Consider the following 15,050-nt stretch of genomic DNA (forward strand, 5'->3'; position numbering starts at 1 on the left):
TTAGGTAGAGTTCCATACAGATCATACGCGACACTTTGATAGAGACTAGGTGGTGTATAATGTTCTGCTTTATGTACATGTATAATTCACTGTTTGCCTCGGAGAGAGCCAGTTTAACTGAAACACGACGAACACTAATGAGGATGGCCCAAGCTTTTGTTATCATACAATCATAGGCACGAACCTACAAATTTTGGGGCAACTGCGGTTATTCAAACATTCTAACAAAGTTACTGTAACATTTGAAACAATTTTATTGCAAATATATCTATTTCACACAAGCAAAAACATAACAAGACGTGAGTTACTGGCAACAAATGTCACTGACATCCAGCCTCTTCAACTCAAAGTTAACACTAATTCGGAATGGAATGTTGCATTGCTTTCATGAAGTTTTCCCAGACAAAATAACAAAAATCAACTTAATAAGCGTGGAATGATTATCAGCGCTACTGTGTAAAAATTAAAAGAAATAAAATATCAACATAACGTTTATGGCACTCTGAATAACCGTGAAGCCATTAGAGATGTGAAGGTAAAAAAGAGTGTTGCGCGCGATTGTCCATCCGCATTAAATCAGTAGGTAAACCCTCCACCTAAGTCCTTGATCCTCTTTTGTCGAAAAAAAAGTCGGATAAACGAAAGGAGTAAATTTTCATCCCCTCTCCACTTCTGAAAATCGTTGGTTCGATATTAAATTTCGTTGTCATCCATTTTGTACTTCCTTCGTCTTTTCATTTAATCACCCATTTGCGGATCAACTAACGTGCGTTCACCATTTTGGTGTGGGTGTAGATCTCCTACTGGAGCCGGGCCGGTAGCGGTGGCACTCACAGTCACGGTAGCGGAATATTTTAAAACAGTGGTCTCCGTTGGTGCTGTACTCGGTGACAACTAAATGTCCCTCCGGGCCGATGGCGCACGTCTGAACAGACCCTGTCAAATCCGGTGGCCCCACAATTTGGAGAAGTAATTGGCCTCTTTCAGAATACACATTTACGGTGTGGTTCAACCTGTCTGCAATAAGAATCTGCCCGAGTGGGTTCAGACAAACTCCAGCTGGAACGGCCGCGAGCCCGTCGCCGTTAGCTTCTGTGCGGAACTGGTAGAGGAGATCTCCAGCGTAGCTGTATGTCCTTACGCGACAAGTGACCGAGTCGCACAGAACCACCTCGTTTTTATTATTTACGGCTACGTGAATGGGGGAGCCCGACATGGATGTTTTAGGCGGTTTCCCACCAACTTCGAATCTACTCAAGAGCTTGCCACCACGCCTGTACACTTCAACAGTTCTGGAGGCAGTACCGACCACGGTGTTATAATATGTATCACAGGCAACGCTATATGGTTCATCCACAGTTGGAAATGAATACTTAAATCGACCTTCGAGTGTCAATACCTGAATTCGCTTATTCTTTTTATCGGCGACAGCGATGGTTTGGTTGGGGAATACGGACACTCCCGTTGGCTCGTTGAATTGTCCTTCCCCGCTGCCCAGACTGCCAAAAGAAGATTTAAACACACCAAAGTTGTTGAAGATTTGAATGCGGTGATTCATGGTGTCGGCAATGACGATGTCGCGATCGTCCGTGATAGTAAGGCCTCTTGGGTAGCTGAATTCTCCCTTACCACGCCCTCTAACACCGACATTGAAGAGCAGTTTCTGCGGCCTGAAAAAATGTAAATATAAAAAACGATTAAAAAACTTCATAAAATATTCTTACGCTAATTTTCCCTATATTAATTAAAACATCTTATGTGGGACAAGAGCTGATCATAATCAAGTATCCCAACATCAAGATACGAGACTCCATGGAAATTTAGGTGACTACAATTATAAACAATATTCGAATAAAACTCATGAAATCTACTGACATTATCTAAATAACGTTATTAAATTGAATTAAACAAACAAGTCAACAAAAACAAAGCTTAGGTCTCAGGATTCTTGAAGTTAGTTATTAATTCTTTCAAAGTCGGACAAAATTAGTTGTAGCATCATCGAAGCACTGACAAGAAATCATATCCCATACTCATATTCAAAACATAAGAATTATATATGCACTAACTACTAAAATAACCACTTATCAGTACCTACTGACTAAACTACAATAGCTCTGGAAATATAAAGGCAAAGTCTGGAAGAGAATTCGAAGTAGATACATGTAGATAAAAGTTGGAGAGGGGTGATGTCCGTTGCATCCAAGAAACAAGACGACCGTCACTTTTTACAAAAGAAACTAATCTAACTGGTCTTACAACGTTTGTAAACACATCTTTTGCTTTTCTCTTTGATCAAAAAGCATGCAGGTGGTGGTTTACAAACAAGGTAAGAAATAAAACCAACAAGTGTGTTGCAAAATTGATTTTGATTTAATGTGACAGAAACCCCGAGGTCACATTACCTACTTTTGACAAAATTCACCATTTAACAAAAAAAAAAAAAAAAAAAAAAAAAAAAAAAAAAAAAAAAAAACAGGAATAAACTGGCTACATTTTCTGTTGTTAGATAAACCAGAATTTGGCAACACACTTTTCACCCATTCTATTAATTTTTACCTCCACGAGTACGGGCGAAAAAACCTGAAATTATAATCGTTATTGTTTTGTGAAATTAATGTGCAGTGCGTATGGTGTTTTGTTTTTTTCATGCAATGATACTTGTCATAAGTATTCTTACTTCATTCACATGCGTGCAATTCAAAGCAAATAACCAAGCATTGCTATAAAAAGCAGTGACATGTTGTACATTAAAATGTGAAATAAAAATCGGTCACATTACAATGAATCAAGTTGTGATAAATGCGTTAGATGTGCCATGCTTGTGCTGTTAACGTGCATAAAACACTGTGACCTGTTTGTCTTGAAGGTATGCTCAATAAAATTATTTGTTACATATATTAATGCATTGTTTTTTTATGGTTGGTTATATTGGCCCACCAATCATAATTTAACAGATCAAACGACATGCCCTAGAGGTATGCGCATATCTGGTTCATATCCTAAAGGTAGGTGCAGATATTTAATAGTCTGTGAAATATGCATTTTGAAATTCTAGTCGATGAAAGATACTGACTTTTTCATGCCTTCCTCTTCTTTCTCTTTAGCATTCAGTTCCCTCTGGCTGCGGGCAGTGTCGCTCAGACCGCGTGTTAACAGGTACGCCTCCCACAGTTTTGAGTCTGTGTACGCCTTTACCACGGGCTCTCGGCAATCGTGAACTGAAACAATCAAATGAGATAGAACCCTCTCTATTTCTCTTCCTCTCTCCCTCTCTATTTAAAGAACTATGTAATATAGTAAGTTCGTTCTCCCTCTCTCTCTCCTCTCTCTCTCTGTGTGTGTGTGTGTGTGTGTGTGAGAGAGAGAGAGAGAGAGAGAGAGAGAGAGAGAGAGAGAGAGAGTATGCCGATATTTCATGACATCATACTTGCATGCGATTTAATTTTATTTAAACTGAACAAACCAATTCTGCTTTGAAATAGGACGAAACATTATCTTCCCAGGTAGGCTCATAGTATTTTTATATTAGTCAAGATGATTGGGTCTTATCTTTTTCGTTATGTTCATGTATAAAACAAAAAACAAAAAAAAACTGTTATTCCAGATAACTTAAAAATTGACCAACAACACTGAAACCAAAACTAGACGTGACAGGAGTCCATGGTCCACTTACCAAGCGCTCTTTCTGCTTTAAAGACGTGTGGAGCACTGTTCCTGTACAGGTCTTTGTACGACGAACTGACGGTACGCAGGTCTGTCTGGGTGAAGCCATACCCATACATGCGGTATTTGGACAAAAAGTCCACCATCGTGCCTACCCTGAAAAAAATATCTTCATCGTGCCAATATTAATTTCTTCTTTAGCCAATTCTCCACCCCACCTCTCCACATCCAACTTAGGCCTACTTAATTTCAAATTAGGCCCTAAAATGGGAATTACAATTAGGCCTATCTTTTGGCTACTTAGTAGAGATTGTTCTACACTGGATTATTTTTCATACTAGCTTATACTAAAATATTTCGTAGTAAGACCCAAAATATGTTAACGATATTCTAACGTCAAAGGTAGCTAGGTCTTCATTTGGGCTATTAGTAGGCCACCTCCAGTACACAGAGAGAAGGTAAATAATAGGAGCTTGGTCTTGTACGGCTTGTCATTTAGCTTACAGTGAATAAATCATATAACAAACTTATGAATAAAGTTTTATGGTGTCAACACAATAAAACTCACCTTGTGCTCTCCTGCACTCCGTGTAGTTAATCTGAACTCAGTCGGGGCAACACTAGTTTATGTGCGCCGCCATCTTGCCAACCCTTAGCAACGCGTAACTAAGAACGCCGGATTAAAGGGCTATCAGCAAAAGCGTACATTACTCTTGACTGTAAATGAGCAAGAAGGTTTTAATAATTTACTCGAGTAAGCGGGTGCAAATTAAAATGCTAAACGAACCATATACTTATATCTGTATAGTATAGGGCATTTGTTTTGGAATAGACATATTTAGGCCTACCTAGGCCTACATGTATATCCACCTAATTTTTGAAAGTGTCTAGGTACTAGGTACTAGAAGTAATAAACGAGACTGAAATAATTTTAAATCATCCGAGGTCGTTTTTTTTCTGAAGACAACATAAATCTTGCCGGCCTATGGAGATTCTAATTACGTGACTAACTGTCTGTGAAAAAAAAATGGCCTACTGTATTTAATGGGTAGGCCTATTTGCCCATAAAACAACATTTGCTTTTAACCTGCTTTAATTCGTTAAGTTAAGACTTCAATCCCAAGTTACCGTTAGAAAAGAGAATATTCTTTCCGTGTCAGTTGTCGGTGAGTTATCGCTTGCACCCTCCAAAAGATTACTTTACGTCGACAATCTACCAGTAGGCCTATCATAACCTAGCTTGCATCTCAATCCAGAGGCTCAATTTTTCGCATGGACAACCTACTGTCACTACTGTAGCCGAATATCTCACATAGGCCAATATATAGGTCTCTATTGCTTCATTAAAGATAAATTCCCTGGACTTAATATGCAAGCGGTAATTTTAATGGGAAGAAGCAAAAGGTGTGCCTTTTTATGTACATACGTCAGGCAAAACATGAAAAAAAAAATGATTGAGAGGAAAGCCGATGCTCAATTTTCATTCAGCAGGCTTCTCCGGTTATCTTGCATTTCATTCTTAACTGAACGTTATGGTCCGTGTGTCCTGAAACCGCATTTCACATCATATTACTGAGAATCAATACCCAACCGACACATTTCCATGTACAACCAAACACGTACTGTGGAGAAGGCTTAAAACGCCAGTGAGGTCACGTGACGGCCTGAATACCTTTGACCCCGCAACACTCACCTGTGCGGATATTGTATGCATTCAACAGAGCGCTTAATCCTTACACTGGTGCCTTTGTTGTGTCAGTCATCGCCCGCTGGTACTTCCTATTAAGCGTCATTGGAACATTGTCTCTCGGGGTGAAGTAATATAGGGTAAATTTAAGGTGGACTGTGTATTATCATATACACCACCCTAGCTAATATCCACCTAGCGTTCATAGCGGAATAGTCAAGTGCCGCCGATTACTCATCACGATAGCGTGGGTTCGCCGGTGCGTCCTGACGCTCACTGTACACACAGAGACGACAGAGGCTTGAGTTTCGGAGACCAGCAAAGCACAATTTACTTCGCCAATACAGCAATCATGGACAGTAAAATAACTACTTTACTGGGAATTGTCAGCATATTGCTATGTGTTGTCCTCGGGGACGAGACCTTGAAGACAGTCGACGAGAAAGCGCCCGTTAAAGCTAAAACGTAAGTACCTGTACATGTACCAGCGACTAGTAAAGACGTGTCACCTATTTCTATTGTCACACTATCTGCTTTATTTTGTGTTGACAGACACTCTGGGTTTGGGGACATGTGCATCCAGTCTGAATGATGACTATATCTAGAAAACGTGAAAGGTCTGTTCCATGAAGCAATTTCATAGACTATAATTCCTAGGTTTCAGTTACGGCCTTGACATTACTACACAGGTTTAAAGAACTCAATACGTCGCGCTGTGACATATAGAAAACTGTTTATATACCAAGGGAATATCTCCTCTACGTTGCATACGTCTACCCATTAGGTAATCCTCTTTTGCCGCCCCCACGGGAAGATAAAAAGCGCAAAAAAATGATTGGCCAACATAAGTGCATTGGCTCGGCGTTCGTGAAGGGATACGTGTTATCTCAAAATGTACATTTCTCTTTAAAAGGAAATAGGTCTTTTTTGTTTGTTATCCAGCCGACCTAGCATGATTGAATGTAAATTTATCAGACACACAGCAGACTGTTAGGGTTCCGACATTTGCGACGAGGAGGTCGGGCACAAAGTAAAAAACAAGATGTCCTTATGACGAGACGAGCACTGAAATATTACGTAAAATTAATTTAAACTATGTGAAGCTCAAACCAATGACAATGGACCTTTACGTGCTTCAGCACATGGAAATATCGTAAAATGATAGAAACCATACAGATTTGCAAAGCTAAGATGTTGGCATTTCTTTGTTTCCAATGCTAACTCTTTCCGAAGAATTGGCATATTCAGTCCACTAGTGCCGGCAATGGTCTACACTTCTACAATATACCAATACTGTATTGGTTTGCACGTTTCTGTGAGCATTTTGTAATCAAATCATCCATATAAATAAGTAAAGATAATTCACCTTCAACTCCGCAATATTCGGTAAAATGACAAAATCCTTACCACAGAACATGACGTTTGTTTGTTACTAATTTAAAAAAAGTGACCACGTGCTTAAACTAAGAGAGACGCAAAAGGAGTTGATTAGATATCTGGCACCGACAATCATTTGGTTATATCTTGTTTAATATAGTGTGTTTTTGTAATTTCCTGGCGTGCGTTGACGTTAACGGCACATATTGCCTTTAATGCAGTGACATTTTATAGCACTTACATGGATATCAGAAAGAAGACAAAAATGTTCACGCTCGTGTGGAACCGAAAAATTAATCACTTTTCATATATCATGAAGACGGAAAGACAAAAAAGCTTTAATGTTGTCTCATCACGTTCACGTTTGCTTTGTCCATTAAGTTGCTGGTTTGTGGACTGAGGAAACATTAACGTGTGTAAATGTTGTTTAAAACATCGATGGACAATATTAACGTCTGCACGCCAAACTGACCGCGCTTCCAAACCACAAACGTCTAATGTGCAGCACGAACGCACATTGTTGTTTACCCTAGGCATCAATTATTCTCTCTATACCGCATAAAATCCAACTCGTTATGAGATCGAAATACTTAGCTATTATTTTGGGCTGTAAAGTGTCGTCATATAACTCTATAAATGAGTGCTGGACAATTACTTGGCCGATAAGCATTGATCGAGAAAATAAATTTATTAACTGGGATGCCCATTGTTGTCGTAGACAGCAACGCACTGTGGCAACGATTTCTGCAAGCACATTATCAATTAAAATGTTTATGAAAACCAGCTTTTCTGTTGAAGATCGAATGGCAGAATCTATTGAACACACACACGTATTAAGTTGGTATCTTAGTATTGTGCTATCGTTTTGTCCGTGTGCACTCTGACCATATGGTACACGTGTTGACATTCGATTTCTTGACACAATGATTCCACAGATGTCAGTTAAATTCATAGGAGAATAGTTTTGATGTATGGTCCATCCTCTGAATGGGCGTGCAGCCAAAACAACTGAGAACAAACAGAGAACACTCTGGGACTTACGAATCTGACACCAGAATGGTTGTGTCACTACAAAAAGATGGTTAAACAGTGACAATATTAAATAACATTATCGCTATAAATAAGTGAATACGCCGCTTTTTTATATCTTTAAATTATTCATTTTCAACTTTCAAAACTGACATTTTCGTCTTGTGAAGGGCTTTGTTTCATGGCAAGAGCTATATTGTTTGTTGACTCACATCTTTGTATGCTAGCTGTATGCAGCATCATGTTACTCCATTATTCAAATTTCTTACTAATTATGTTAATCGGAAAAATACCCCAGGGAGGCAATTCAAATACATGATCACACAGAAAAGTGTTCTCTGGACGCAAAACTAGAGCTACTGGGAACACATCAGGTTACTAGATTTGACATTAAACTGCGAGCGATAGACGACGAATGATGATCTCAAGTGACAAACACATGCTGCTGCTAGCACGCAAGCTGTCCCCTTTTACCTAAGCGTACTTGTCCGACTTGCGTTTTCTATCTTTTGTTTTTGGTTTTATTATGGAAATGTTTCTTTGTAGCATTTATCTTTCATTTTTGTTTGTGAAGCGTGATGTTTGCTTTGCGTTTTTATTTTTAATAAATCACATTTTCAGTTTCTATCAACTGGTTTATTTACTATATATGCATACATAATTTTTTGCGTAAATTATTCGACTGCCATGATCTCTCTCTCTCTCTCTCTCTCTCTCTCTCTCTCTCGTTAATCACGTCTCTGCGGTCTCTAAGGTACTTCAACCCTTATCAGTTATGTTAACCTTAGTGATTTGGCTCCTATCACATTGACAGTCCTGGCTACACACATTTAACGCGTGGGCATCTATATTTGAGAGTCGGTAATCATTATCCATGGTGATCTAATATTAGTTGATTGTCATCAGCTTTATCTGACCTCTTTTGTACATGACTGTAGTACAAGTGGCACAAGTGCTGTGTAAAATGTGCTCTTTAACATGTCAGTTTTGAACTAAGTCCCATCTTTCTGCAGTTCGGCAGATGGACACCTTTAAAACCACGGATGTATCGGAAATATTCCAAACATGATTCACTAGGTATATGCATCAATTTACACAAGTATTCACTTTGTGTACTGAATGTGACCCATGAATCCAGGATATGCGACATTCCACGTTATTTCTCAATATTCGAACTCCATTCGCCAACACACAGTTCAACAGAGCGATATCATGACGCACCTTTTGCGGTCGTACTTCCATTCGGCACTATTGTTACCCAAATTTACTAAAACTGTCAATAAAATGAATCACAGCTTATCCCCGTCCCCATAAATAGTTAATTACTCTGAGCTCATTAATAAACATGGTTCTTTAATATATCCAATATGGCACACTGCCTATATGCACTGTGTTAGGGTGTGTCAAATATGCCATAAAGTTATATTGGCAATTATATTGAATGTGTGTTTTCTGAGTGCACATTGTATAAAGTCTTGCTGTCTTAGTTCCAATATTCATAATATTCAAAAATTGGATGCTTTAAAAACTTTGGAAAAATCGCACGATGTGAATGATATTTTCCCTTGAGCATGTCAGGGCGTTGAGATCCTGTTCAAAAATTAATATTGTCTTGCGACAACGAAGATATTTAACCTTTAGATCAGGGTAGGTTGTAATGCAAAGCGTAACAGTCCGCTAGTGATGATGGAAAGATCGATAACTTTTACGCTATCACTTAACGTGGCCAAATGTACAGTGACGCCAGATATACTTTAAAGCCTGTGATCGCCAGAGACATAAAACGATCTTCAAAATATCAGGCCGTTTTCCTTATCACATATATAGATACATTAAACCAATGCTCGTCTTGTGTTTGGCCAACTCCGTCCGCAGCATGTTGGCCCTCCAGTATCTCTGTCTTTTTTCAGATACACGTAAATATACTCCCTATATAAATGCCTTTGTACTCAAAGTATACTTTCTACATGTAAAAAGATCATTTGGAAGCAGAGATGCACTGTGAAATGTGCTAGTGACAATTTTTTTTTTATGAAAACGTGATATCATTACCCTCTACCAGGGCTGCAGATTAATGATGTGCATTTTTCTCCAGCAGAGAATCGTGTCATAAATTAGCTAGAGGCATATCTATGAATATCTAGAAAAAAATCCTGGTTAACTCTGGTTGAGGGTATGATATCGTGACGGTTCCACAAACTGGCTACACTGAGTGATGTCGCTTTGTAATATACGATGTATAATGTTTCCTAGTTAGCGAAGACATGACAAAAAATATGCAAATCAAAGGAGGGTTGAGCAGTCTGATCATTGATCAAACATCAATCGATATGACCGCTTCCACTCTCTTTACATTAGTTTCATCGTATAATCACGGCAAACGACTAAGTAGAAATTTTGTATTTTCACCATCCCAATATAAAAATATAAAATGCTGACACCAGAGCAATGAAATATGACGATAGACCCAGATTTGCATGGGTCTTAACAACAGCCACTTCTTTGCGCAAACGAAAAATGCGGGTAAGATGAACTCCGTGTGAACTTCAGCAGATTATGAAGGAAAGTTAACACGTTGATTGCATACTCAATACATTTCAATCATTCTTCCAGCACTTAACGCATCCTCGACTTGCCTTCTGTAAGTTAAAGGTGAGTCACCACCAGCATCCATTGATTCCAGGGTCGTTTCATTGGCCTTCTCGGATAACCAGACAAGCCTGTGCTAACCAATCCCCTGTAGTCAATATTGCGAAACGGACAAACTGCACTAGTCATATACAGTTTTATTCAGTGAGAGAAAATTTAAAAAAAGCATTCCCCTCTTAGTATTTTTTTTTCTAACTGAAACAAAAATATTTTCTCAATTTTATTGTATCTTTAAAACAATTGGAGATTAAGAGTAGCTGTGAAATTATCAAAATAACAATCCACTACATGCTCATTTAATCTATTTCGAATTAAGCCTTCTCCCTTCAACCCAAGCACTTTCAGAAAAAAAATTCTATCATGCTATAAGACAAATGGTAGTAAAAGTATGACGGCAAGTCATTGCGTTGTGACAAATGTTATTTCCATTTTTGTTTTCGTCGAAAAATCTTTGCAGGTAATTTTCTGACAAACGAGGACGCATGCGCCAAACTAAACCATTTACGTGCTGTTAAATGGGTGTCTGAATTCCAAATTATTAATTAGAATATATTCATGAATCACTTTCTCTTTCAAGTAAATGGAAAATTCGTTTAACATGCTACGTGCCATTTTGACGGAAAGCTCTCAAAGCCTTCCGTGCTAACATTTACAGAAAAATATGAAAACCGTGGTATCTCAAGCCTTAAATTTATGTGGTTAGTTAGACTCCAGATAAGTGATCTCGGTAGTACAATCATTTGTATCCTCTGTAACCATTCCCTCGTGTGTTATTTTGAGAACGGCATAGAGCATTTTAATAGATATGTTTTAACAGAACCACTACTTAGCTTTAATTCGTGCATAGTCAGACTACAAAAGCCTATATCTTAAATCGTTGTCAGATAATGTCAATTAAAAATATATATCTTTTAAATAAAATCTCTTACTTAATGGATAACCATGCATTGAGCCACGTTCTATCTACCTTGCCCATCACGACATGTAGTTTGTTGTCATAACCTACATTACGAACCTGGGGCTTGTTTCATGAAATCTATTTTGTTAATTTTTCTCGTTTGCTATTTCTCCGTTTCAAATCCACGATCGAAATTTAGCGATGGCGACTGTTACGCCAATCGACTGTACACGCCGTCTTTGAGAGACCTGTCTCTGAACCATATCAATTTGCGTCTAATGACAGGCCTGTGTCATATCGCAGTCATATTTGAGTTGTAAATCATATCTTGGTTGTTGTCGACTATTCCCATGACCAAGATGCTGCCTCGATTGTCTGTCGTTACTTGTTTCCTTTTGGTCATCCTAGTATCTGATCGCAGATCAAAACTTAATGGACAGCGGTCTATGGCTTAAATGGATCACGGAAGTTGGATGTATTTGTCTTTTAACACATTTTGGTGATATCACTAAGCGAAAGTTGACATTGATTCTAGGCCAGGTGTACAATGTATTTGTATGTAAAAACAGCATGATAGTATCTGGCCATAAACAGCTTTCACTACTTTGAGGCACGAGCATCAGATTTAATGCTTTGAAATTTGATCGTATCTGGTTTTATGGAGCACACAATAGGCGGTGTTTGCAGGGAATGGCCCATTGCCGACGAATGTGCCTGGCGCTAGAATTAAATGTCTTTTTTTCTGAATTTCGAATGTATATTCAATGATATAATAGAATATAAAATAGTACTGTAAATGAACGAAGCAACCTTGATATTGGCCAATTTTGGGCACCAGACATATTATGTATAGACTTTGTTTGCGCTGTGCATGACACTGACATGTAAAAATAAATTAGAGCAAGTCAGAGATTTTGGTTCAGATATTTGCACAATCTGTAACTCCAAAGCGGTCGATAAGCTTCCAATTTCTCTAATTCAATTTTAATAACAAGAGATCGTCCATTAATCTACATTGTCTAATATATTTGTCCCCATTGTTTGATGCTGTAGGTCGCAAAAAGCTTTTGACTGCAAAGTTGAGAATAACTTGATGCTTCAAAATACCCTATTTATTTTACGCTTTTTATCAAGAACACACAAATGTACGTGCGTTTAGCCATTGACTGAGTATTAATTGGTGCGTGTAAACTAGCGGTAAACCTTCTATTGCATGACCTTTCCAATTTGTTTGCAGCAAACGTGTTTCATTGACATGTAGTTCTGTCACTGTCATCATAGTTGCACCTTTTCATTTCTTGCCTTGGCAATTCTCACTTCTTACACAGTTTCAAGGATTCAAGCCTCAACTGCGCAGTGGATATGCACATAATTCGTTTTTCTATGCTCACATATAGGATGACATAATGTTAAAGTCTTTTTTATTATTTTCATTTATATATTTAAAGTGTTTCATCCCTTTCCAAAGAAACTTAATTTCTTTCTGTGTTTGCAAAATATACATTTTAAGGTGACTGAGTCGAAATGAAAATGAAAGATAAAAAACATTAAATCATTTACACACAATGACATTTTATCTTGCAGATGTTACTGTCAGATAGCCACGCAGTCGGGGCAGGTTCTCCATGACTTGGGCGGGATTGCATCTTATGACGTCAAAACGATGCCCTGTCACGAGATGCGAGTGAAGTGTAGAAAGGACTGTGACGCCGCCATCCGGAATGCTACGACCACGCCAAGCGAACCCACCGTTCCGCTCAAGGGGTACTACAAGGGTAGAGTATTTGGGATGAAACTTTGCCGAGCATGGGACCAGCCCACCACCAACAAGGGACTAACTCTTATTTCCAAGAGTGAAGTTGACGAGTCTAACTGTGTTAACCACGTCAAAACTCGCTACGGACATTGGAGTGCAAAACTCTGCTGCGGACACCATGAAATAAAAGTGAGCGATCAAATCTTCGTGGCCTTTGTCTGGAAGCCGCTGTGTGACGAGAGCATGATCATGATGTAAATAAATATCGACGGCAAAATTACTACGACTTCATTTAGTGTGACTGAAAGATCATGACGTCACTAGATGAGACGACAAAATGACGTCAGTCAAGGTTACAATTTTACTCGACAGTTGCAGATAAAGAATTACAAAATGCTTTTAACTATGGTGAACTAATGGAGGTTTACCGTTGTCGAAAAATAGCACTTTTATTTTTTTGTTCTTCATCATCGAATGCCAGAATTGGCGGCGGACTTAACGATTATCCAATTATTTCTACACATTTATTGACCTCGCAAATTTTAGGTAAAAATTCCAACCTTGACAGACATCGTTATTTAACTTGTGGCATTGCAAAATAAACCATGCGTATGCATACATTTGATTGAAGAATATTAAACACAACGTAAATTATGAAATTGACCGGCTTATTGCAGCCCTTAGAATTAGTAGACGAATGCTTGATCTTTGGGTAGTGAATGAGATCTTGTGTATAAAATAGCATTGAAATAATGCTCAAAGGTCAAAATATTAGAAACAGACATGTTGCGATTCGAACGACAATGAAAAGGACAAAACTTCTGAAAACACCATTTCAACAAAATATGCTTCTTGGATTAGTTTCGTGAAGTGGATGTGTTAATATGCTGTTTATATAAGTATTTTGATTTCAAGGTCACTATTTTGTACAAACTATTTTATATTTAAATAATTGTACTTAGCCGCTGGAAAGAAAAAAAAAGATATATGTCTGACTGTCTTTTACTCTGTACTCGTGCAGGCATATATGTATGGGCCGAATGCGTGTGCCTATCTGCTTTATGTTTCAATGTACATAATATGTAATCTCATAAACGTATGAAGTTATGCATTCTAGTCGAACGCATCGCTTCGCGAAGCAAGTCAATGTACATACTTAATGTGTGTAAAAAAGTGTATCTTCAAACAGGTACATATGGTTATTACAGGTGGCTTCAGCGAGTCGTAATGCATGTTATTCAGTTACAGTTTTGAATAGATGTCAGATTTTACTTATTGCAGGCAGATAGTTTTTCACTGAATGAAAACAGTAGACTTTTTGCAAAGAGAAAGTGGAATCTGCTCATAAACTGAGGACGTGCCATGAATGTACCAGATGTGAGAGACGACCAAGTGAAATATACCAGAGTCGTAATAAATAATCTTAATGGCTGAATGTTTATTAGATATGAAAGAAGAGCACCAGAGGATGTATATTTAACCACAAGAATCAAGACTGCTGCTTAAAACATTCCCTTTGGCTGGAACTATTACTTAAATGTCCTTCAGTTAAGTCACACAGATGTGTTCCTGTATTGATTTACTTCATTTATAAAACAGCTTCACCCTGGATTTCATAGCGCATACCTGCCACAAAAGATGATCTAATAATGGAGACATTAAATATATCTTTAAAATTAATGGCATCTTTGTAATGTTCTTTGAAACACAGGGTGAAGGAGTGAATGCCATGACTCACCATTGTAACTGTCAGATAAAAACCTTTTAGACTTCTAATGTGTTACATATAATGATGTACTTTGCTTTGCCATAGCTGGTTTGTGTTGAATAAAAAGCATTTCCAATTTTGTACATGCAGGCGTTGGTTATTTATCAGAGACACTTTTTTATGAAAGCATGGATAAAAATGAAAGTTTGCCATAGAAAAATCAATTTGGGATTTTGGGAGCATTTTGGAGTGGTTGAACCGTTTTGATCCATCTTACCCC

At 38.1% G+C, this 15,050-nt stretch overlaps 2 protein-coding genes across 4 annotated transcripts; one reads left to right on the top strand and one right to left on the bottom strand.

The window, feature by feature from the left end:
• Positions 1 to 236: 236 nt before the first annotated feature.
• LOC106180357 (uncharacterized) lies at positions 237 to 5,504 on the bottom strand. 3 transcript variants are annotated; one of them, XM_087000601.1, is made up of 5 exons: positions 5,360 to 5,504; positions 3,677 to 3,822; positions 3,077 to 3,221; positions 2,560 to 2,583; positions 237 to 1,670 (listed from the first exon to the last, which is right to left on the bottom strand). In XM_087000601.1, exons 2-5 carry the CDS (start codon positions 3,810 to 3,812, stop codon positions 773 to 775), a joined length of 1,203 nt encoding a protein of 400 aa, XP_086856727.1. In that variant the 5' UTR covers positions 3,813 to 3,822; positions 5,360 to 5,504; the 3' UTR covers positions 237 to 772. The 3 variants fall into 3 exon arrangements, with proteins under 3 accessions (XP_086856727.1, XP_086856726.1, XP_086856728.1); XM_087000600.1 differs by lacking the exon at positions 5,360 to 5,504 and adding an exon at positions 4,235 to 4,507; XM_087000602.1 differs by lacking the exons at positions 2,560 to 2,583; positions 5,360 to 5,504 and adding an exon at positions 4,235 to 4,406.
• A 147-nt stretch (positions 5,505 to 5,651) lies between these two features.
• Positions 5,652 to 14,913, top strand: LOC106181788 (uncharacterized). The gene is made up of 2 exons (XM_024077691.2): positions 5,652 to 5,818; positions 12,891 to 14,913. Exons 1-2 carry the CDS (start codon positions 5,706 to 5,708, stop codon positions 13,318 to 13,320), a joined length of 543 nt encoding a protein of 180 aa, XP_023933459.2. The 5' UTR covers positions 5,652 to 5,705; the 3' UTR covers positions 13,321 to 14,913.
• The last annotated feature ends 137 nt before the right edge of the window (positions 14,914 to 15,050 follow it).

The sequence above is a fragment of the Lingula anatina genome, chromosome 1, assembly GCF_051362555.1.
Source record: "Lingula anatina isolate TDL-2025a chromosome 1, LinAna3.0, whole genome shotgun sequence".
Classification (NCBI taxonomy): Eukaryota; Metazoa; Brachiopoda; class Lingulata; order Lingulida; family Lingulidae; genus Lingula; species Lingula anatina.